Consider the following 23,746-nt stretch of genomic DNA (forward strand, 5'->3'; position numbering starts at 1 on the left):
AACATTGTCATGTGAACAAGGCTCTTGCGAGCCGAAACGTCATGAGACTTCTACTGCACCTTAAATAAAACTTTTAGCACTACAACTGGTCCGTGTCCGTTGGCTTTCTTCCTGGCTGGATTAGATCCGGAGCCTGAGAGGAGTGACGGTGTGTTTGATATTTTAGCCGTGTTGTTTCCGGACCGGCTTTAACACGGGACCCTTCTTGAAATTGGACGACGCCTGAACCGGAAGCAGTTTCCTGAACTTTGTTCTGGATGTGATTACTCCGGAAGGAGTAAGGCGCCTGACCCCCATCAACCGAGAGAGCTGCTGTAACGACGCTGCTAATCTGAAGTCTTGGTCGAGGTATTCCGCGGTTCTGCAGATCGGACGATTGAAGTTCCGAGTGACTCCCAAACGAGATCAAGTAAGCGCGCTGGTTGGCTTGGTGGGAAAGAAGCTAAAGTGCACGGCTGATTACACCACCGGATACTTTATCTGAGTTAGTGGAAACGCTGTATTAAATTTTGATGGTATTGCAGTGATGTCTAGTGACAATGTTCGGGATCGGGAGACATTGGCAGCCACAATGTTCTCTGACAGCACCCCCCTCGCTGTTGATATCAGAGGGAGGACTAATGATGATGCTAGTGGCAGCAGTAACAGTGCAATGAAGGACCTATTCAAAATCCTTGAGAAGAAATCCCGCCTTGAACAGTCAAAATGGTGGGAATCAAAATCGTTATAAAGCTACATAGAGGTAAATCGCATACCACGAGGTCTCCGTATATTAACAGCCCCAACATATGAGGACCCCAATCCTGAGCTCATGAGGGAATGGGCAGAATGCAATTTGGACGCATCACAACGTCAGGTCCAAATTTTGATTAAATCTGCCGACATCGACAGGGCCAAGTTATTAAGTGAAATAGCTAATATTCAGGAAGAACTGGAAGCCATGGGAGACGAGGAGGAGCGGGCACGCTTGTCAAAAGTCATGAATGAACGTCTTAAGAAGGAAGAATTTAAAATTACAGAAAGAAAAGCATATAAATTCGCAAGAGATCGTAATGATTACGAGTTAGGCCAGGTTTTTACATTTTCTCGTAAATATGATTCTCTCCGTAAAGGAGCAACTAAACCATCACTGCCTAAAGCTAAAACCTCTTGCCAGAAACAGACACAATCTGACTCCACGAATTCCTCCAATTCTAGCCTCAGCTCTGACATTGAATCTGGATCTGAAACGGACCCCCGTAAGCAAATACAGGCGGAAGTTGGACCCAAACCTTCTCCAGGCCAATAAATTGCTTTTTTATGTCAGGAAAGACTAAAAACACTGAGACCACGGTCAAGCCGCAAATGGGCAAACTACCGGAGGCGCAAAAGAAGCAGGGCGGCCAAAAGGAGGTTTCCAGAAGAAAAGACGAGAACGAGGACGAGGACGGGGTCAGGGACCTGCCTCCGCGCAGTAATAGTGGGGGACAGTAACCGCTCCGTCGTCAACCTCACATCATTGCAATTAACATCGAAAGAAGAGGAAATTCTCAAATTAGGGCTAACCTATGCTTCCCCTTGTAACTTCAATTATGCAGCCACACGATGTGATATATATAAAGCAGTACGCAAATTAAAACTACGGAAATTCTACAACCTTGAAGGATAGGGCCAAAAATCATCCAACTCAGGCAATGAATTTGGACAATGACACGATGGTTGCCACTCAGGGTGCAAAAATTGTTACAGAACTTTGGGAAACTGAAGGAGTCGGCTATGAAAGCAACTTGTTTGATGAGGGAAACACATTTGATGAAAAAGGTAACAGAACTTCGATAGAAACCCTATTCAGGCCACCTTCTGTATTTGTACTGATTTTACCTACAGACAATATAGATGTCTTCCATGAGAGTGTGGTGGGGGACTTAAAACAGCTACATGGTGAAACCATCAAGAAAAAGAAATGGCAATTTAATTATCGTGCTCAGCAATATGAAGCCCTAACAAAAAGACTATCTAAGGACAAGGATGTCATTGTGAGAGGAAGTGACAAAGGAGGCAATGTGGTCCTTATGTCTAGGACCAACTATGATCAGGAAGCTTATGCTCAACTTAATAATCGAGAATGTTATGATCGTGTCCAAATTCAGATTTTGACACCAGTGAAAACAGGCTACCATCAAAAATTGATTAAGTGGAAGACATCCAAACTCATCAGCGAGGCGGAATACAAATATCTGAAAACTGACCACCCGATCACACCTATTTTGTACTTTCTCCCAAAGGTGCATAAAGACCCCCTACATCCACCGGGCAGATCTATAATCTCTGCTAGGGGTAGTCTCTTGGAACACACCTCTGTATATATTGACTATTTTTTGCAGGGTTATGTGCGGAACCTGAATCGTATATAAAAGACACTGGAGATTTTTTAACCAAAATTAAGGATATTGAATGGGTGGCGGGAGATTGGCTAATTGCATTAGATGTAACAGCGCTATATACCAGCATCTCACATTCTGATGGACTCGCAGCTGTGAAACACTACTTATTGAGGAGAGGCCCTGAGTTTGAGGATCACAATAAAATGTTGTTGAGCATGCTTCGATTTTGCCTTGCAAACAATTTATTCTTATTCAATCATCAACTGTATCGCCAACTTCAGGGGGTGGCTATGGGGGCCAGCTTCTCCCCGAAGCTTTGCATGTTTGCACATGGGAGCTTGGGAGGAGCTGGTCCTCAGACAAAACTACCAAGATGTGATCAACAATAACCTGATTAAATGGTATCGTTTTATCGACGATTTGATGATTATTTGGAGGGGTAGCAAGGAGGAAGCTTTGTGTTTCATTGAGAGTATCAATAACAACAGTCTCAACCTAAAATTCACTGCTACCCTGAGCCAGGAGTCTATCATATTTTTAAACACTGAATTGTACACTCGCAATGGACACCTTGAAAGTAGAATTTATCGAAAAGCAACTGCAGGAAATAGCATACTTCATGCGGCTAGTGCACACCCGGCACATTTAATTTCAAGCATCCCTTATGGGGAGATGCTTCGTTTACGCCGAGTATGCAGCAATCCCATAGACCTCAAACTAGCTCAGGAAGATAGCATGAAACGTTTTCTGGAACGAGGCTACTCTGGACAAGTGATTCGTAAAGCTATGGAAAAATCTATGAAGAGAACTAGAGAGGAGCTCCTAACTAAAATTGTAAACCAACCATTAGTTGGAGCTGAAGAGATCAAGACTAAGATTGATGCAGAAAAGAACAAGTTCCGCATCATAACAGGGTATAGTAGGCAGCACAATGATTTATATAAAATCATGAATAAACACTGGCCTTTGGTTACCCGTGATTCTATCATTGGAACCACCCTGCCCAAAAAAGTATCCCTTACATTTAGTAAAGCTCTCTCTCTACGTGATAAAATAGTTGACACCAGTCCAGAGCCCTTCAATAAAACGTCTTGGTGGCAACAAAATAAAGGATTTTATCGCTGTAAGACCTGCAAGGCTTGTGTCCATGGAGAGAATACTAAAACATACATGGACGGTTTCACTGATTATTCCCATCCCATTACACAGGTCTTGACCTGTAAAACCGATTTTGCGGTTTATGTTCTTCAATGCCCCTGCCTACTGAGATATGTGGGTAGCACGAAACATGCTGTGCATTTTACAACATTTGCGTGCAATCACCAATGGTGATAACACATACCCAGTGGCTCGACACTTCAGGGAGATCCACCAAAGCAATAACAGCCTGCTGAAATACTGGGTAATTGATTCAGTTCTAGCCAGTAGAAGGGGTGGAGATAGAGAAAGCAAATTGAGGAAACTTGAAACCAAATATATCCTGTTGCTTAACACCGAAAGCCCTGGGGGATTAAATGTAACAGAAGACCTTTACACTTGCTTACCTTGAAGAATTATATACAAATATACTGTTAACATGCTATCTAAGGTAATTTTGTAATTTTACCCCGGCTGGGAGAGAAATACGTAGCACACAATCTGTAACTTCTTGATTTTGAATCTGACATGAATCTGTATCTGCTGCTTTTTTGATTATGAAAACAAAGATAAATATTTTTTTATATTTGATGGGTAAGGCTGGATATAGGTAGACTAGACGGATCCTAATTCCCCAACAGTCTCCTATACCCAACCTACTATGCACTTAATTCACGGTGACTAATATTCTTAAACGTAGTGACATTTGAAAGAATTAATCTGTGGACGGAGGTTCTTTTATAAATCTATTTATTATGTTGTGTCTTATTATCATTTTAACAATATAGGACCGGATAAATGACCCTTTTATTATTTTAATCAGGTTTTAAGTCTATGTGGTTATCCTATTATTTGTGATATTCAGTGTACATGATGTATTGTGGTATTTCAGAGGAAGGGACCTGTAACAAGATAAGTCTCCCTTCGGCTGGTAGTAATAATTTTTTACATTATTTTGCGGTATTTTGCACATTGCGAGTTTTGCACCATTGCTAGTTATGGCATTTCTAATTTGCACTAATGCAGGTTTTGCACATATAAAAACGATACGCATTTGCACTTTACTGTACAACAGTCTTTTGTAAATACTATGATACAACATGGGTATTTTACCAATATTGGACAACTTGTGTCCTTTTGCACTAATATAATTTATAATATACATATATTGATAAAGAACCTTTTTTCCACATGAATTTGATGGTATGATTGGAAATATTCTGGTATTTTCACCATTATTTGACTACTTAAATCTATGTCTTTATTTTCTCAACATGTTTTATAAGGACCAGCCAATATATTTTCTATGTCTACTACGATGTAACACTACCCTCTCATGTGACGATTATCATCCAATCACTGGCAGTATATAATGGTGTTTCCCTCATTTAAACATTGTCATGTGAACAAGGCTCTTGCGAGCCGAAACGTCATGAGACTTCTACTGCACCTTAAATAAAACTTGGAGCACTACAACTGGTCCGTGTCCGTTGGCTTTCTTCCTGGCTGGATTAGATCCGGAGCGCGAGAGGAGTGACGGTGCGGTGTGTTTTATATATATATATATATATATATATATATATATATGTTTGTGTGTGTGTGTGTGTGTGTGTATGCATATATACTCATACGTTTTTATATATTTTATACATCCTTTTATATAGGTATCTCTATAAACAGTCATGTTATGCTATCTTTCTTATGAGAGAGTGCGTTTTTGATTACATTGCTGCGCTTTTCCTCGTGTCCTAGAGGGACCTTCACTTGTTCGTTACTTTGCAAATTGCTAATCCTTCCTACTGTGTGGGTTCTACTTTGAATAGTCCCAGAGGGCTCACTTAACTCTCAAAGAGTTTACCCTGACCACGAGTGGTCTATGCCCATAAGTGTTGTTATTGTTCGCATTGCTTTTCTTAAAGCATTAATTGGTGCTCTCTACATCACTTTTTTCTATGGCAAGGAGCTTTGTCTCAGTGGTATTAGCTATTGTCCTTGACCTTCAGTTCTGTCAACTAATGGTCTGGTTACCATTGTGGTAGCTATATAGTGTTATGATTATATGAAGTGTTCTTTCCAACATCTCTTTATTCTTCTGCCATGGGTCTCTTTCCCATGTTTTTCCATAGTTATGGACTACAGTTCTGTACGCTTTTTCCACAATATTGCTAGTAGAACGTCTTCTTAACGCACATACCTTCCGAATAGCTGGTCACACTCCCTCTCTTATAATAGATCATCTATTCCTAGTCAGGGATCTTTGGTGAGATCAGTTTGCAGACCCTCCTCCGGTAATGGTATTGCTTAGAGATCTTCAGAGGTATGCAATCTGTGGCTAGATGTCTCTATCAGATGAATAAGTTACTTACCTTTGGTAACAACTTATCTGGTAGAGACAGGATCTAGCTGCAGATTACTTATCGACCCTCCCATCTCCCCGCTCTGCGAACTGGTTTATCCTTTTGTCTAGCAGATCCCTTTCTGAGCACTCTCGTGCCTTTCACTACATTTTCAAAAAGAAGATAATTTTTGGGCATACTGTTTCCATAAGCAGGTTCTCTATGTGGCTCTGCGTTTTTAGCAAGAAAAATAGTCACTGATGAAACTGACGTCAGTGCATCAGGGGAGGGTTCATATGGACTCTTTCAACGTCACATCCAGTGGAAGACATCGCTACAGACTCACTGGACGCTCTCTACCAATATGGGTATAATTCAAAGGTAAGGAATGTGCGGCTAGATCCTATCTCTACCAGATAATGCATTACCGAAGGTAAGTAACTTATTTTATAGGAACATTGAACAGAGGTTATTGTGAGAATATCAAAAATAAGATATCGCCTGTCTTATGGTCAAAGTAACAAATATTGTTTCAATAATTGCTTTCTTCAGAACAACCTCTGAAGAGGTGGTAGCAGATGCTTTCTCACCCGCGATTATGTCTCCACTTGGACCACATATTGTAAGGTTGTTTAATGGAAAAGGCGAGATACTCTGCATCAATGTGTTAGAGCGGGGTCAAGGTCCCTAATGGCTACCTATTCACTATAAGTAGCAGGGTCAAGAAAATGCTACAAGTGGTATGCCCCGACAGTATAACAATAGCTCTCAGATAGATTACATTTGCTATATTATGTCTCACTTAGAGGTCCATGGAATGACATTACATCACAATGTGTTGCATCTCTTTGCAAGCCTGGTTACTAAAATCTTGTCTTTTCTCGATCAGGGATAGGTAAATCAGCAAATGAAAAATGTTCCATACAGAAAGGTGCATGCCCGAGCCTTATTTTGCATGAAAGGCTTGATAAGGCAATCACGCGCTCCCCTGAGAAATATGCGACACGTAATGGAAATGCTTTTGTATGTAATGCTCAAATAAATTATTGCACTCTTTATAAGTGCTACTGTGTAAGATACCTTCCTATGGATTTCATTTTGCTGAAAGTATTCTGTGGTATTCATTGATTAGCATACATTTGTCAGCCTTTTCCAGGTAGTAGAGGATATCTTCTTGTTGTGTTACGTTGTATTGTAGTGTAACATTTGTATAGTTCTTCATAATTATGAAAGTGTTTGAGGGGTACTTCAACCGTGTTTCTGCAAGCATGTAGCCATGTTTCTAACGCGAAGCAGAAAGCTGTGAAGCAGATAGGGCTACATTTACAAAAATACACTATCTTCCTATTTTGTGCCAGATGGGCAATAGGTTTCAACTTGCAACTGTGCTGGATGATGAGCCATGTGGTTTGCAACAGCCACTTTTCCTGCTCTGTGGAACTCGAAGTTGTTGTGAAGGTTTTAGAGTTTGGCTGCCTGTACTGAGAAAGTTTCAGTTTACTCCTTTGTTTAGCATCTTGGTGTTCTGGTTACAGCAGAAGGAACGTTGATATGAAAGCTGATTATGCAGTGAAAGGTACAATTAATGAGTTACTATTCCATCATGATGATGGATTGTAGGCAGAGATGGCATTTAGGTTATCGCTGGTTTAGTGAGTAGTGTCAGAGACCAGTTTGTGGAGCTTGAGAGCTTCTCAGCTTGATTACAATAGATGCATTGTTTACACCAAGCAGGATTTGTCACATCAACTGTTGAGGTCGCTGAGGATACTTAGGGCCTTAATTAAAGTTTGGCAGACAGGATATTTTGTCATAAATTTGGTGATGCCCTATCTGCTGTATTATAAGGGCATGATAGCCTATCACATTTGTAATGTAGTGGATGGGACATTTGTCACATTTTGACGGACTGTGCCATTCACGATACTCTAAATAAGGTCCATAGGCTGGTATGTTGGAGGGCAATTTTCTTGAAGGTGTCACGGAAGGTGGCTAAGAAGGATGGATTGTGTGGATGGAAGTCGGTAGAGCAGAGGAAATGAAAATGCTTGTGTAGGGGAAAGAAATCAGATGGATTTGTACTCTACAAGTGAGAAGTCCTAAAATATGTTTTTTCTTAATATTTCTCGAGTAATCGAATAAGATGGTCTTGTGGAAAGTTAGGCTGTGTAGTGACCTATCCAGCTTTATTTGAACGTAAATCTGTGATTAAATTGTGAATCTGTCTAGGGAAAATAGAGGTACAATTCAACAACTTTAAAGCTTTCAAAAAACCTTCCAGATAGTTAGAGTCTAAGGATCCACTCAGGAATGATGATAATGCAAATGTATGGATGAAGCACATCTTCGACCACCAGATAATAGTTGTCTCAGCTCCGACCTTTGGCAGTGGATGTGCAGCCCTATGGCAGAAACAGCTTTCTCAATAATCACTTAGTATAAGAGTTGCATCACTATATAATACAAATCTATTGGGTGCATCCAGGAGAGGCGAAGCTGCAATCCTTTGGACCACTCAACTTCCTAAATCACCAACTAATAAGGGTCCTACTCACAAAAGATAAACTTACATTTCAGTAAATATACACGTCAGGTTACTGTTACTCTTTTGAGCAACTTTAACACTTTATGCTGTTCACCAATTACGACTCTAAAGTTACTCACAGTGTAAACTTAGATGTCCCCAACACCGAAATTCAGGGGGTTGAGCCGTTTTTTACAAATGTAAATTTACTATTTGTATTTTTCACATGTTCACATGTAGGCAGAGATCTCTGCCCCTGGGACAGAAATCTGCCTATGAAAAAGTACAGAGAAACATTTAAAATGTTATTAGAGTTAAAAAAAAAATACAACAATTTTTGTCGTAAATATTAATGTTAATTAATTGTATATATTTATTTTAAATGTAGAAATATATGAAAAATGTATAGTTATTAACTTAATGTTAAAGAGTATTCCCTCTTTTCCAGCCACTCCTCTCTGTCCTTCCCACATTCACTACTAAAATGTTTACTTACGTGTGTGGAGATATCAGCACATAACAAATTGGAGAGTTGGAGGCTGAGACCTCTGCACGTTGGCATGTGAATAGTAATCTATAGTACGCTTGTAGTACTACTAAACATAGGACAAAAAGCAGTTAGCGAATATGCCTCAAAGAATGTCTTCAAGATATTAGGAGTGTAAGTGTTCCAATTAGGAGCGGCAGTTGCAATCATGTGGAATACATGCCTTCGAAAAGGATTCAGAAGTTGAGCCACAAGGATAACCTATTGGTGGAAGTGTAACCTCAAGGAAGATGTTGCTTCAAAAACTTTTGCTACTTTTGAATAGGCTTCAAAATGTTGGGCATATACGTGGCCCACCCAGAGTTAGCGAAAGTGCAAGCATATGGCAGAATCAGCTGTTAATATCTACCACAGATTACAAGTAATGTGTGGCAGGAGAGAAACACCTAGACAACATGTTTTCAGTAATCACCAGTTGTGTTAGGGGTAAACAACCTTTACAACGCAACTTTTACCACGCAGTGCCTTTACAACGCAACTTTTACAACGCAAACCATTACAGCGCATTGCGCTGGGGGGCGCTCTAGGATAGGGAATAGGTTTAATGTACTATCCAACACCTTACCTACTATCCACGGGGACTGGAGTTGGAATAGTAAATTAAACAATTCACTATCCAGCGCCTAAAAGCACTATGCGTTGTAAAGGTATGTGTTGTAAAACTTGCGATGTAATATTAGGCGTTGTAAAAGTATGCGTTGTAACGTCATACATCCGTGTCAGGTGCTGTGATTCATTAATTGAAGGAAGGAGGTTGCAAAGAACATTTGATTACAGGTTTGAGCTTGGGTGGAGGTAAGAAAAGATGAAGCACCTGTTAGTAGAACATTCTGGGCACGAAGAGCCTCAAACAGTGAAGTTGCACATTAATTACACTAAACTTTGCTGCTTTTTAGCTGTGTGCTCTTGGAGGAGAGGTTCAATAAGGTAAGTATGGGAAGGAAAGGTAAGCCCACCCTAGTCAAGAAGGAGTAAGACTACAGCAAGAAGAGTAACAAGATTCCAAAAAAGAGAAAAGACTATCCCCCAGATGCATCAAAGTTATGTTTTGCGAGTCCTTAATAGCGAATTTTAAGAATTCGCTATTAAAGACTCGCAAACCGGGATGCATGTAGGAATCGCAATGTTATTTGCGATTCCTACTGATTCCTTATTTGCGATTCGCTAATTGCTAATCGCAAATAAGGAATGGCTTTCCCATTCATTCCTATGGGCCTAAAGACCCATAGTTTGAATTTGCGGTAAATAGCGACCCCTGATTGCGAATTCGCAATCTTGGAATGGTTCATGCATTGCATTTAAGGAATCGCAAATTGCGATTCCTTAAATGCAATCGCAATTTGAGAACTCGAAATTATTTGCGAATTCTTAAAGTGCGAGTGCATGAACCCTTGATGCATCTCAAATGCCATTTTTGCGGGCGCAAACGGCCGAATTTTGCGATTCGCACTGTTTGCGCTCGGAAAAATGCTTGATGCATCTACCTGTATGTCTACTTCAGGCAACTAACAGTAATTTAAAGAAGGTGGGAGGGCCACCAAGCGGGCACTTTCTCACGTACAACAGTCCCTGAAGGCATCACTTCATGCTGTGAGTATCAGTCGAAAAAGTCTAGCAGCTCTGATTGGAGTCAGGGTGTTCCTTCAATTCATTGACCAGGTTCTGCCTCAGACTGCTTTGCAGTTTTAATCCAAGCTTAGAATTGTCTATTTTAGAGCCTGTTCACAATTTGTGGCATTAAATAACATTATTTTAATAGTACATTTATATTGATTTTAACTTCTGCTAGGGACATTGCCTTCTTTAATGCGAGTAAATGTGTGAGATGCTATAGAAGAGTGAGTGTTGCAGATGCATGGGGTTTTGTGGTTTGGAAGCTGACCATAAGCCTGGCAGTCACAGATGGAGACGAACGAAGGCCTCTCTCAGCTATGGAGATGATGCTGTACATAAGGACCAATAGATACAGCCTGCTACCAGACTGTCTACAGCTGCTAGCTTCAACGTTTTGTCCCTGAAGTAGTGCAACTACAGAGTTGCATAAACCAACACATACAACCAAGTTAAAAGGATGTCAACATGACCTTATCCACCTTCATCTGCTCGCCTTCACTAGCCTGTTTGTGGCTGTTGACTGATGTCCTAACAACTTTGTGGCAGGTGGGAGTTCCATGATGCCTCTTGTCGGACGATGTATGGATTGGTTGAGCATTCATTCAACTTGCTTCCGTATCAACATTTTCACCTGGACCCCTCTCTTCCTGTGAAGAACATTAAAACTGAAGCAACATGTATGAACAAAAGAACATGTGAATAAAATATTGACCTGAGCACAAACGTTTTTTTTTTTGTTTTTATTGGTGATAGCGATCTGGAAATGTGAGTTAAAATGACAGTGCTATATATTTATTTATTTTTAACACTGAAATGGCGTTTCCATTTCTATGCATTTCTCACTCGCTTAAACGGTCAAGAAGGAACTTAGCCATATTTGTAAATGTTACGTGATACGTCCTTAAAAGTGCCAGGTAACATATGTGACTGTGCTTGAGAAAACGTAAAGCTAAACTTTTGTTTTTTACAGCCGGCAAAAGCCAGCCAGCAACAGGAGTGGGATTGAAAAGAAAGCGCAGCAGCCATACTGCAATTGATCAAAAGGATAAGGCTTCCTCCAGGCAAGGAAGTGCAGTTGAGAACCACACAGCAGCAGAAGACGTCATTTCTGAGAATGGTTTAGATACGCATCAGGTAACATTTGAATACATCAATAAAATAATATTCAAACTATGTCATACTCCTAATTCAGTTGTTTCAGGATTGCCACATAGTGTATGAGACGTCCTCTCTTTCACGGATCAAGTCTTGTTCTGTTCCTATGGATGAATATGAATGACATTTTCAGTCCTTTGTGATAGACTTTGGTCTGCAAAAGACTGTTTTGATCATTTCCAATGAAAATAGTATTTTATTAGTCAGTGTCTGAGATGACATCTGAAGCCTTATGTTTAATGGCTGTGATTGGTTTATTAGATTTATAGGAGATCTTTAATGTGACCATAGTGGCATGCAATATTTAATTATTGCTGTCTTCTTTTCTCTGCCTCTACCCCTCCTTTCACTTTTTTTGATCGTTGTATGGCTCTTGTAGGAGAACTGTGGACATAAAGTCCTAGGTGCTGAATCTCAGAATCAAGATGTATTACACGTTTGTTTGACTGAATGAAAGTAAAAAGTTAAAAAAGCCTATAAAAATATGTATGAATCTTACATCATGTAAAAGCAGCACTGCTGCTTTTACCAAACGAATAGGATCACGCCTAAAATTGGGTTTGATGTTTTTTGCCTGTCCATAAGTCAGTGCTGGACATATGAACAAATATTTGGGAGATCTTGGAGTGCATTTCAACAAAATGAACAAACTTGAGCTTGCTATTCCAAACCTTTCCCTTCCCGTAAATGTGAAGCAAGGAGAAGCCCTTCGCTTTAGGATGACTGCATGGTTGCTTTATGACATATAGCGTTTAACCTCCCTATCAATTTACAATAGTTCAGATCTGATTAAACATCATACTTTGTAGCATTTTTCCTTTTACTTTGGAAGTCCCTTTGGTTGTGGAATCCCTGAAAGGCCAGGAGAAAAGAAATCAGATATTGATCTGATGAATTGTACCTCCTTAATATTAACCATATACAAAGGCCTGATTTAGGCTTTGGAGGACCGTACTCCATCCATAAGGGGGGTAGGGGGGGAGTATATTATCTCTCCCAACCTGATGGACTGCTGTTTGCCAAATTTGGAGATGACCTCTAGAGATCATCTCTGTACCTTGAAAGGAACAACCATCACGATGGTTCCCTTCAGGTACAAAAACTTTGCTGAACTGCTGCCATTGTTTTTTACGGCCGTTCCACATACTTTAAAACATATATATATATATATATATATATATATATATATATATATATATATATATATATATATATATATATATATATATATATATATATATATATGGAGTTTGTGTGTGCGTGCATTTAAAAGCACAGTTAATTTCCGCTTTTATGTGCCATTACTAATGATCAAATTGGGTAGGCTGTGCTCTATTTAGAGACTTTGTCGAAGCCATGGCTATGAAAAAGTCCCAGGTGGTCGAAACGCGTCAGCTTTATTAAACTTTGGAGGAAACATCTTGGAGTGCAGACGTTCTTGCTAGCGTGGCGGTGCGAGTAAAATTGATATATATATATATATATATATATATATATATATATTTCTTTTTAGAAACAAACTCCTATATTGTGACTTTGTTTCAGAAAAGTGAAAAAGCAATGCAACACTCAGGGAGATCTCTTAGGTGACACCCTCCACTGTAATAAGGGTGTGTGGCGTCTGGGTGCTGGAATGCCCTGTCTCTGACGGCCCCAGCTCCACTGGGCCGTTGAAGCATTTTTCTGTTTAAAGAGTCATCGCAGTCTTCATCAGCACAAAGCTTATGGTCTGACTGTCTCTAAATGAGGTAGGCAGACTGAGAGTTTGACGGACCAGGAATCTGACATATTTGCAACAGAGTAACCGGTCCGTCATACTGTAAATGAGTCCCTAAATTCTTGATAAATTAACAGTAACACAGTTTTCAAGAACCCCTTACTTAAATGATACAAAGTTTGTGTTCTGTCCATAAGTTATAATTGTAATTTCTGAGGAGAAGGGCTTACTTAAATTATACCACATACATATCTTTTGTTTGTATGTTTTATAGGCAATACTAGTCACTCTCACTTCCGTTGGCAACATTGGCCGAATCACTAACATGGATTAATGGAATTGACCACTTGCCTTTTAAAAGAAATGTAAAATTCTTAAAGGGACACATTTTAACAGCATAAAGTAAAATGTACTGAGTCATGGAATCATATGTGAGATGGAATGATTCCATCTTTTGTTTGCCCGTGTTTGCTCAGGTTTGTAAAGAAATAAAAGTGGCTTTTCGCAGTAGAAGTAGCTACGGATACTAGTTTCACAAGAATATATATATATTTTTTTATTAAGACATTTTTAAAGAGTTTTATTGGTTTGAAACACCAACGGCAAGAATAAAAAATCCATATCGGGCAACTCATCCGGTACACATTAATCAAACATGAATGGTGTGAAGCGCACTAATGAGACGGCACATCTAGTTGGTCCATCTGCCCAAGCCATTACCCCCAAACCTTGGCGTGTTTCCGGGGACACCCATAGGCTTCATAGATCACTCGCGCCTGCTGTGTGCACCAGTCCACACTTCTCCTCCATTTTAACAGGGTAGGCAGTCTACCAGCCATCCATTGTGAGGCAATGTTGTATTTTGCCACCAAGAAAGCAATTCCCAAGAAGGACCTCTCAGCCCTTGCTCCCCAGTCCCGTCAAATACCCCAAGTAGAATCTGTATGGGTGAACCTCCCAGCCCATAACCCCAGACAACACCCTTAGCACCTCTGTCCAGTAGATAAGAATAACATCACAGGCCCAGACCATGTGGTAAAAATCTGCGGGTTCAGTGCCACATCGTGGGCTGGTGGGGTTGGGTCGCAATCCAGACCTATGTAGGCAGTGTGGGGAGAGATAAACAGAGTAGAGATAGTTGGTTTGAATGAGGTGCATCTTGGCCGAGGTTGTTAGTTCCTGCGGGGCCATTAGCGCGTCCCTCCAGGCTTCATCCTCCATAGGTCCCACACAATCCTCCCGCTGATTCCTGAGGTGGTCCAGCGTCCTGGGGGAGTTAATGATGAGTGTACGGTAGATTTGTGAGATCCCCACTCTGCCTAAGTGTCCCATCAACAGTTTGACTTCAAGAGGCTGAATTCTGGCAGGGAGTCCGGTGCAACGGAGTGGGCTCCAAGTGAATGTCTGAGCTGGAGGTATTTTTAAAACAGGGAGTGTTAGAGGTTGTATGTCTGCTGCAGCTTGTGGAAGGACTGTACATGAGTCCCTGACCAAACGTCCCCCAACTTAGTGATACCAATACGATCCCAGGGTTGGAAGCCGCTAACGGACACCATTTCCCTTAACCAGGTACGATGCCAAAGTGGGGTTTGCTGTGTAAGCCCGTTCTCCCAATGCCCAAAGCCGCTCTCCATGCGAGAAATACCACCGGGTCTCTATAGGCAATGAGAAAGGGATCGGGTTTCCATAAAGCATGTTCTGAATCTGGTCCAGCAGTGCGAGCTCCACTCTGTAGGCGGGGTCCGGCCATCCCCTGTTGAACCAGTCGTAGATGACAAGCAGATGGGCACACAGATAGTAAAGACAGAGTTTGGACATAACCATGCCCACATCGTAAGGTCCTCGCTGACAGTGTATGAGGGCGATACGTGATCTGGAGTCCCTCCACAGGAATGATGTCATAGCCCTGTCCAGGGCCAAGAACCAGGTTTGGGGCAGCTGAAGGGGTTTGTTTTGAAAGATATACAAGAAGTGTGGAATGATCATCATTTTGTATCGGGCGATATGGCCTGAAATGTTATGTTATGTTATGTTATGTTATTGGTTTTTATTGTGCGCACAGCTACTCCAGCTAAGGAGCGTCCTGGCGCATTTGACAAGGAAGTGCATAAAAAACATAACACAACTAAAAAGAGAACCAGGGAAGACCCCTCTAAAATACATAACACAGGCTAGGGGTTAAAGACTAAAACAGGAAAGTTTTCAAGGCTTTCCTAAAAGCCATAAGATCCTCTAACAGGCGCAATTCCACCGGGAGAGAGTTCCAGGCTGATGCCGCCTTTACACCAAAGGAGCGGCCGCCCATGCGGCAAAGCCTGTATCTGGGGACTACAGCCAGGGCCTGGCCCTGGGAGCGAAGAGTGCGAGTAGGGACATAAAGGGAAAGAGAGCCAGACAAGATTTCAGGGCCTATGCCTCTCAAGATCTTAAAAGCAAGGCAGAGTACCTTGAAGAGAATACGCTTCCTTATTGGGAGCCAGTGTAGGGAGCGAAGAACATTCGCCACCGAGCAGAATTTAGGGAGGCCGACAATCGCCCTGGCTGCGGCGTTTTGTACCCGTTGTAATCGAGTAAGCTCAGCCTGATTGGCCCCGGCGAGAAGAGAACTCGTGTAATCCAGGCGAGAGATGACAGTGGCCTGGATTATGAACTGTCTAGTTGGGGCATCAAAGTACTTAAGAACAGGTCTTAAGCCTCTCAACAGACCAAAGCAACAGGCCGCTGTTCTTTTAGTATGTCCTACGAAAGTCAGACCCGAGTCTATCCACACTCCCAGATTTTTCAGCTCCAAAACCGGCGCCGGGGAAGGTCCCAGCTCAGATGGCCACCATTGGTCACCCCAGAGCTCCGCTCCCCTACCGACAACCATAACTTCTGTTTTAGTGGCATTCAGCTGGAGACAGTTCCCTGTCAACCAGCTAGCCACCGCCTTCAATCCATCCTGAAACCTGGGGGCATCCACTTCCGCATCCCCGCTGAGAGTAACCGCCAGCTGTGTGTCGTCAGCATATGAGACCAATGTTAGGCCCCACTGCCTAGCGACATCAGCTAGCGGTCTCACGTAGAGATTAAACAACGTGGGACTCAGCGAGGATCCCTGCGGAACCCCCATGGCCAGTGGTTTGAAGTTGGACTTGAAGGGGGAGATGGAAACACAGAAGGAACGATTGCCAAGGTAGGAGCGGAACCACTGCAGGGCCTGTCCGCCGACACCTATCTCCTCGAGCCGATGCAGGAGGATGCTGTGAGAGACTGTATCGAAGGCGGCGCTGAGATCTAACAGTATCAGCGCCGCCGTCTGTCCAGCATCCAGCACCGCACGGAGATGTTCCACCATCACAAATGTTGAGGGGAGGGAATGCCACATGGTAAGATCAGATTTAGCTTCCCATACAAGTGGTTGGGGGTTTCAGGTTCCAAGTGAGTTTGGTGAGCAGAGTAACCCATATACCCAAGTACTTGAAGCTGAGTCTTCGCTGGGGGATCCTCGCCTGCCAGTTAGAGCAATCCCGGGACAACGCTAGGGGAACCAATCAGGCCGGATGCCTTTTTGAACCGCCCGAGCAATCAGAGGCATCGGGGTCCACTAACTGCTTGTTGGGCCAGGTACAACAGGACATCATCCGCGCACAGCACAGTGTGGTACTCGTGGCCTGCCCCCCACCTTCAACCTGTGAAGTGAGGGTCCGTGCGGATGAGTACTGCTGGGGCTGTATAGCCAGGGCAAAGAGGTGGGGGGGACAAAGGGCAGCCCTGTCTGGTTCCCCGCTCAATAGGAAAGGATTTTGACAGAACTCTATTGACTCGAACCCGGGCTGTGGAATTGGTGTAAAGGGCCTTCACCATGCCCTGGATTCTGGGCCCGATACCTGCTCAGATCAGTACCAACTGCAGGTAGCCCCAATCTACTGAGTTAAAGGTCAAGAAGAAGTAAGGCAAAGTTGGGAGGCAGATGGTGTTGGTGTGCCAGGGCCACGTGCAGTTGTCTGATACAGTGTCCCGTGCTCTGAAGCGGCTTAAAGCTGCATTGTTCCAGATGCACGAGAGTTGTGATAATGCGCCGGAGTTGATTTGCCAGAATTGCGGCAAAAAGTTTTACGCCCCCGTTGAGGAGCAAAATTGGACGGTAGTCCACACATAAAGTAGAGGGGGGCTGTGTCTTGTGTATCACTACACTGGTTCAACCTCGGCCGGGAAAGAACCCCCCTTGCATGACCTCTTGATAGAACTGCAAGAGGTAAGAGGTAAGAGTCTCTCTGAATGTGCTGTACTATTCCATCGGGAAGCCATCAGGACCCAGTGTTTTGCCGGGCTCCATACCAGCCATTGCGTCTCTGATCTCTTCCGCTGTGAGGGGTTCGTCCAGGGCCCATGTGTCAAGGCTGGGAAGTGGAAGCAAGTCGAGGAAGGCCCGGGTTTAACCCCACATCTCTAACCACAGATCTGGCATATAGGTTTTGGCAGTAGGAAGCGAAAGTCCTCACTATCTCCGGTAGGGAGTACTGGGGTTGGCCATGGACGTCGAGTACTTCTGGGAGGATCCTGTTGGCCTGCAGGTGGGAGGCCAGCCAATAGAATAACTTCCCGTTTTTGTCCCCCCCCAGCCTTAGATTCTGGCCGTTGAAGCCCTCCAAAGTATTTGGCCTCCTCAAGCAAGTGTAACCAGATGTCCTCCTTGAAAAGGCCTAGGCGACGAGAGACTTCCACCTGTAGGCCCGCTTCCAGTTGCTGTTCCAACCGGAGAGCCTGAATAATTGTTCTTTAAATTGACACCCAAGTATCTAAAAATTGTTGTCCCATTTACTAGGACCTACTCACCCTGGACCAGACAGCTATTCTTAAAAGTCCAAGACAATGCCTTCCACTTGAATCAAAGACAGTGGATTTATTTCTCCTAATTTTGATGGAAAGGACTTTATTGCTTTTAAGGAAACTGGAAAGCCTAGTATATGCAAGGAGAATAATAAAGGAGCAACTATAACTCTATGTGGAAGTTTGTTTCTGCCATCTGGCTTTTTTATATGCTCATTTCTGCTTCCACGTTGAATCCAGACCTTCTTTGTTTCATGGGGGTCAGATGTCAGTAGTAACTAGTGAATGGGGTTTGCCTATTGTAAAATCTTCTGCCAGATGATTAGTCTTACTTCATTATTAAAAGTATTTTGAAACATTGATGACTGCTGTGTGTGGATGCATATCACTTTTTCATCATCAACATTCTTTATTCGATTAAAATACATATTAACCATAAAATAGATAGTTAAATACACAAATAAAAACTCAGGATTAAAATAGAAAACAAGGGCCAGATGTACGACCATGACAACTTGCGAGTCGCAAATTGTGCTCGATTTTGAGTCGCAAATTGCTATGAACAACAGTGACAGAGACACTGTTTGCGATTCCCAATGGGTTATGCAAATTGCATGCCTCATCAATATTCATGAGGCACTCGCAATTTGCGACCCCATTGGGAAGAGCTGGCCCTCCCATGGATGGTGGCCTGCTGGGCTCAGCAGACCTCCATGTCTGGAACTGCCTTTCAATAAAGCGTTTTTTTTTTCTTCAATGCAGCCCGTTTTCCTTAATGGAAAATGGGATGCATTTAAAAAAAAGAATGAAACATTTTTGTTTCATTTTTTAAGGGCAGGTAGTGGTCCATGGGACCACTGCCTGCCCCTAAAAATTATTTTCCCCTGCATTTGCAAAGGAGAATGGGTCCCCTGGGGACCCCTTCCCGTTTGCGAGTGAATTACCACCCTCTTGAAGAGGGCGGTAAAGTGCAAGTGTTTTGCGACCGCAATTGTGGTTGCAAAACATTCTTACACAGGGTAGTGAGTCACAATTAGGAAGAGATGACCTTGGAATGCCCCTTCCTAATTGTGAGTCGGAAATCCTATTTAGCGAGTCGCAAATAAATTGCGACTCGCTAAATAGAGTTCGTACATGGCCCTTTACATTTTTAAATACGTAAACGGGTCGCTAACCCATTTGTGCGTGCAAAAATGGGTTGAACATCTGGCATCGAGACACTGCTACAGTAAGTCACCCCAAGCATGCCTCATTATTTGAACAGCGTTTAAAAAACAAGCAATATTATAGGTAACTTATTCACCAGACAATAATCAATTAAAAAATAACGCTGGAAGAACCTGGGTACAATTTCGGCCCTTGAACCCCTTCGATGCTTGTGACGGAACCATTCCGTCATCAGTCACGGTTGAGCTGTGCTGATGACGGAACGGTTCCGTCACGACCGCACCCTGTTCTGGAAGGTCCAGCACAGGGGGGGAATCGGCGCCGCACGGAAGCGGTTAACAGTGGAATGATATACAATTTCCTTGGTTTCTCATAAAATCTACAAAACATTGTAAAGTGCAGGGTATCTTGCGGAGACACACAGTCGCAGCCACAAGACCATAGCTATTTCAAATCTTCAAACCTCTTTGGGCCACAAGCGATAAATGGAACTGGTTGAACCTAAATCTAGTAAGAAAAAGGCAATGGGTACTATTAGCCACAAATTTGAGATGGGGTTCCAGAAAACAGCCCCGGACTGTAGATTTCTGTAATTTGTGACTTTCTCTGTTCCATTTCCTGTATATTAAAAATTGTTAATTGACCATTTCCAATCAGACTTGACCAGACGGGTTAGTTAAAAATAAGCACTCCCTAAGTTCCAGAAAGACTCCTTGATGTGCTTAAGCCATGATATACGGTGGGCATTATCAAGAAAGACACATTTCCGCCAAATATCCTTATCTAAGTTAGTTACAACACTTATCCAAATGTTTACACAGGAGAGGGTGTTGGGCCACAGCATTTGGGAGGTAGCTCGCACCAAGTTCCTTATAAGCAATAGAAGATGTAGTGCTCTGAGGGACAGTTAACAAGCGCCTGAGAAATGTATTTTCAATAATATGTAACTGATAAATATTCACATACCCCCATATGTCAATACCGTATAGAGCTGTAGGAAGACATTTGCTTGATATACCTGCAATAATGTTTTTAATGGCTTCCTACCTGATCTGGAAGCAAAACCAACTACTTCTGCATTCTCTCTTATGAAATTGACCTTTTTTGCTTGTAACAAGGGTTACTGGGTCAGTGCGGAGTGAAACCTCAGTCCCAAGAGGGAGAATGCATTGACCTTCGATAAGGTATGTGACCCCACCTGAAACGTTTGAGATTTCGTATATCGTCGTCCCGTCTCTTTTACAAAGGATTTGTTCAAATGAATTGCTAGATCCAACTCCTCTATAAAGACCACAAAAGCTTCCAAAAGCATTTGTAAACCCCTACTGGTTCTAGCCATCAATACAGCATCATCTGCGTTTAGCAATACAGGCAATAAACGTGTTCCTATTAAGGGGCAATGTGCTCTAGTTGTCAATAACACATATTTCAATCTGTTAATATACAAAGTAAAAAAGTATTGGACTGCACCCTTGTCAGACCCTTCTGCCCATTTTAAATGAACAAGTACAATGAGAATCATCCATAATCAGACTACTGATGAAGTATTGGTATGAAGATCCCTCAAGAAATAAACAATATCAGGATCAACCCCCATGAATAATACAATCTTCCATATTTTAGCACAATTAACTCTAGCAAAAGCCGATGTGAGGTCCATTAAGGCCATGTACTTAACTGATCATGCCACTATATACTTGTTTATGACTATATAGAAATTCAGGCACTGATCAATAGAGGACCCACCTGACCTAAAGTAATACTGCACTTCCAACAAAATTTTGTTTTCGTCTGCTCAAGTTGTTAGTCTGTCCAAAAGGATCCTCCCCAGGACCTTAACGACTGAGTCAATTAAGGAAATTGGTCTAAAGCACTGGGGATTGTCCATATTGCCCTTTTAAAAAACTGGCACAACAATAGAAGTGGTCCAAGAATGAAGGGGTCCTTCCCTAACTTCTGCACTTAGGTGCAGAGTTAATACTGGTGCCCTTATCTAAATATCACTTAAATATAGATGGTGGGGGTCCCATCCCGTCCCGGGGCCTTGCTCTTGGACAACCCTAATATTCCTTTTTTAACTTCTTCTAAATCAAATAATGCATTTCAGATCCCTTCCACTGCCAACAAAGATTTATAGTGAATACTCAGTGCCTCCCAATTATAAATCCCTGCAAATCAGGAGAGCCATCTATCTGGGGTAATGTGATGGCACAGTGATCCATTGTTATTTGGAGCAAAACAGGGCTGGTTAAAAATATTCCAAAATAGGATGCTGTTCCTCAGGGGGCTTGTTTGCAATAAAATATCCCAAGCTTCATTTCTGCGTTCAAGCTTGCAATGACTTTGGCAAGCAGCTATTCGTATAGGCTCTGCGGGCTTGAACATCAGAACTCTTTGTAAACCTCTAAGTGTTTGAGTGCACCCTTTATAAAGCCATTTAGAAGCTGACTTATCCTTATTTGCCTGGGAGAGAGACTAAGAAGGTCGGAGGCTCTCTGGGAAATACTCGAAAAAGCCTATTGGACCTGGGGTCACCAGACCACATAGGGTAGCCTGACACAGAGGGGGAAGGACTAATCCAAAGGCCAAAAGTGTTAAGCTTGCGTCACACTCTCACAGGAGTCCAGCGTCCATCCACTCAAAAATGACACTACACCAGTTTTTCTAGAAAAGTAGAAAAGTTTATCTTTTCTTCTTAAGGTTTATTTTCAAGTGCTTTTTTCCTATTGATTCCTCACTCCACATCTCAATACTCTTAACTTCTGTGGAAAAACACAGCATCAAATCATGTGATACCAATGAATCTTATTTAGTCATATTATTACTCCATAGATGGGTTGCAGATCAGTTTCTATTCCAAAATCTGTCTCATTCACATAAAATATTGACTAAAGATAAGTCTTGCGATATTTAACAATAGGTCACTTTAAGTAATAATCAAGCCGTGCATAAATCATCCAGTAAGCTAATGCCAAAATTCGAGATAGGAGTTAATTTTCTTTAAAGCACATCACTCTGATTCCAGTTACACATTACTTACAGCTTGGCAGCCTAATCCTAAACTAGGTCAAAGGAGGGTCACAAAACACAAGTGAATTACAGTTCTACCCTTGTGAATGAGCTGCCTTAAGTTGGTTATTCCTCAATAGTTCCTAGAGTTAAGTTTGATAAGAACAGTTCTGTAATTAACCTTTGGTTCGATTGTGGAAAATCTCTTCAGTCTGTCCTGCCGATTACAGCTTCTCTGTTAAGCGATACATTCTTTTAGCCTGGGCAAGAAACCAAACTACCTTTCCCAACCCCGCAGCCAGAATCCCTGCTTACTGTACTTCCTGGACACTGCTTTATCCAAACCAGCCGTTATCAGACGGCGGTGTTGTTAAGGTTGTTCCCTCATGGTTCACAAATGAAGTTTATTGCCCAGTTCAAAAGGGAGGGGGGGGGCAGGCCTCTGGAGGCAGGACTTTTGCTGAGGCAAGACGCTCAACACCGCCAGCTTCCTACGCGGCTTCCGCGCTTCTCTCCTCCCACCACAAGGAGGGCGGACTCCTCCCTTGTTACCTTATTCCGGACCCGCCTCACTCCCTCCGGGCGCTCCTCTAGTCAGCGCCAGCACAGGGGGCTCTTCCACGCCACCTCTACTTCGTGCCCACTTCCTGAGATGGGGCTCCCCCCTCTTCAGTCAACACTGCTCTCCCCGCAGGATCCGGTCCACAAATGGGGCCCGACACCAATTCCTGCCTCCTGCCGAAGCGATTGGGGATCTGTCAGGCAGCCGCGGAGAGCTCTGATTCTCGAGCCCCGCGTCCCCGTTGACCTTCGGAGCCCTCCCAGACCAGCAGCAGTGAGGCCACACCAGCACAGGGAGTCCACATCAATGACAGGGGGGTAAGTTCCTTTCTCACCGTCAGTAGACTCAGGCAGTGCCGTGAGGATTCGCTACTGCCGGGAAAAGAGATGACAGCTCGGCTGGGGACCTACTCTGCAGGGGTTTTGACTTTATACAGAAGGTACCCTCCAGCATTCTCACCTTCCAATTCCCCTTCAGTCCATGTCCTAACTGCCCCACTTGAAGTAGTCACACACCTCTTGCACGTCAGGGGTTTCAGTTATCGATTTCCTCGCTTGGCCAGGTCAATAGGTGAGGGACAGCATCAGAAGTGGGGATTGCAGCCCCTAGAGGCAGTCAGATCCCGCACAGCGCGCCAACCTCGTCGCCCCACAGCCTTCACTCCAGCTTGGACAATCTCCACCTCAGTCGAATCTAAAATGGTCGCCCAGCATTCCAATATTTATAGCCCAGGACCAGAGGGTCTAGAGTGGACCAGAAAGTTCTGGAACCCCTCACTTCACCCAATGGCCCCAAGCCCTGAG

The 23,746-nt window shown here is 42.9% G+C and overlaps 1 protein-coding gene across 2 annotated transcripts in view; it reads left to right on the top strand.

Moving 5' to 3' along the window:
• Positions 1–23,746, top strand: part of ADGB (androglobin) — a 1,448,570-nt gene that overhangs the window by 1,106,030 nt on the left and 318,794 nt on the right. For both annotated transcript variants that reach the window (XM_078649209.1, XM_078649210.1), the window contains exon 28: positions 11,492–11,655. In XM_078649209.1, the coding sequence (XP_078505335.1) occupies positions 11,492–11,655 (164 nt within the window). The remainder of the gene's footprint in view (positions 1–11,491; positions 11,656–23,746) is intronic.

This window comes from Lissotriton helveticus, chromosome 6 (assembly GCF_964261635.1).
Source record: "Lissotriton helveticus chromosome 6, aLisHel1.1, whole genome shotgun sequence".
In the NCBI taxonomy this organism is placed as follows: Eukaryota; Metazoa; Chordata; class Amphibia; order Caudata; family Salamandridae; genus Lissotriton; species Lissotriton helveticus.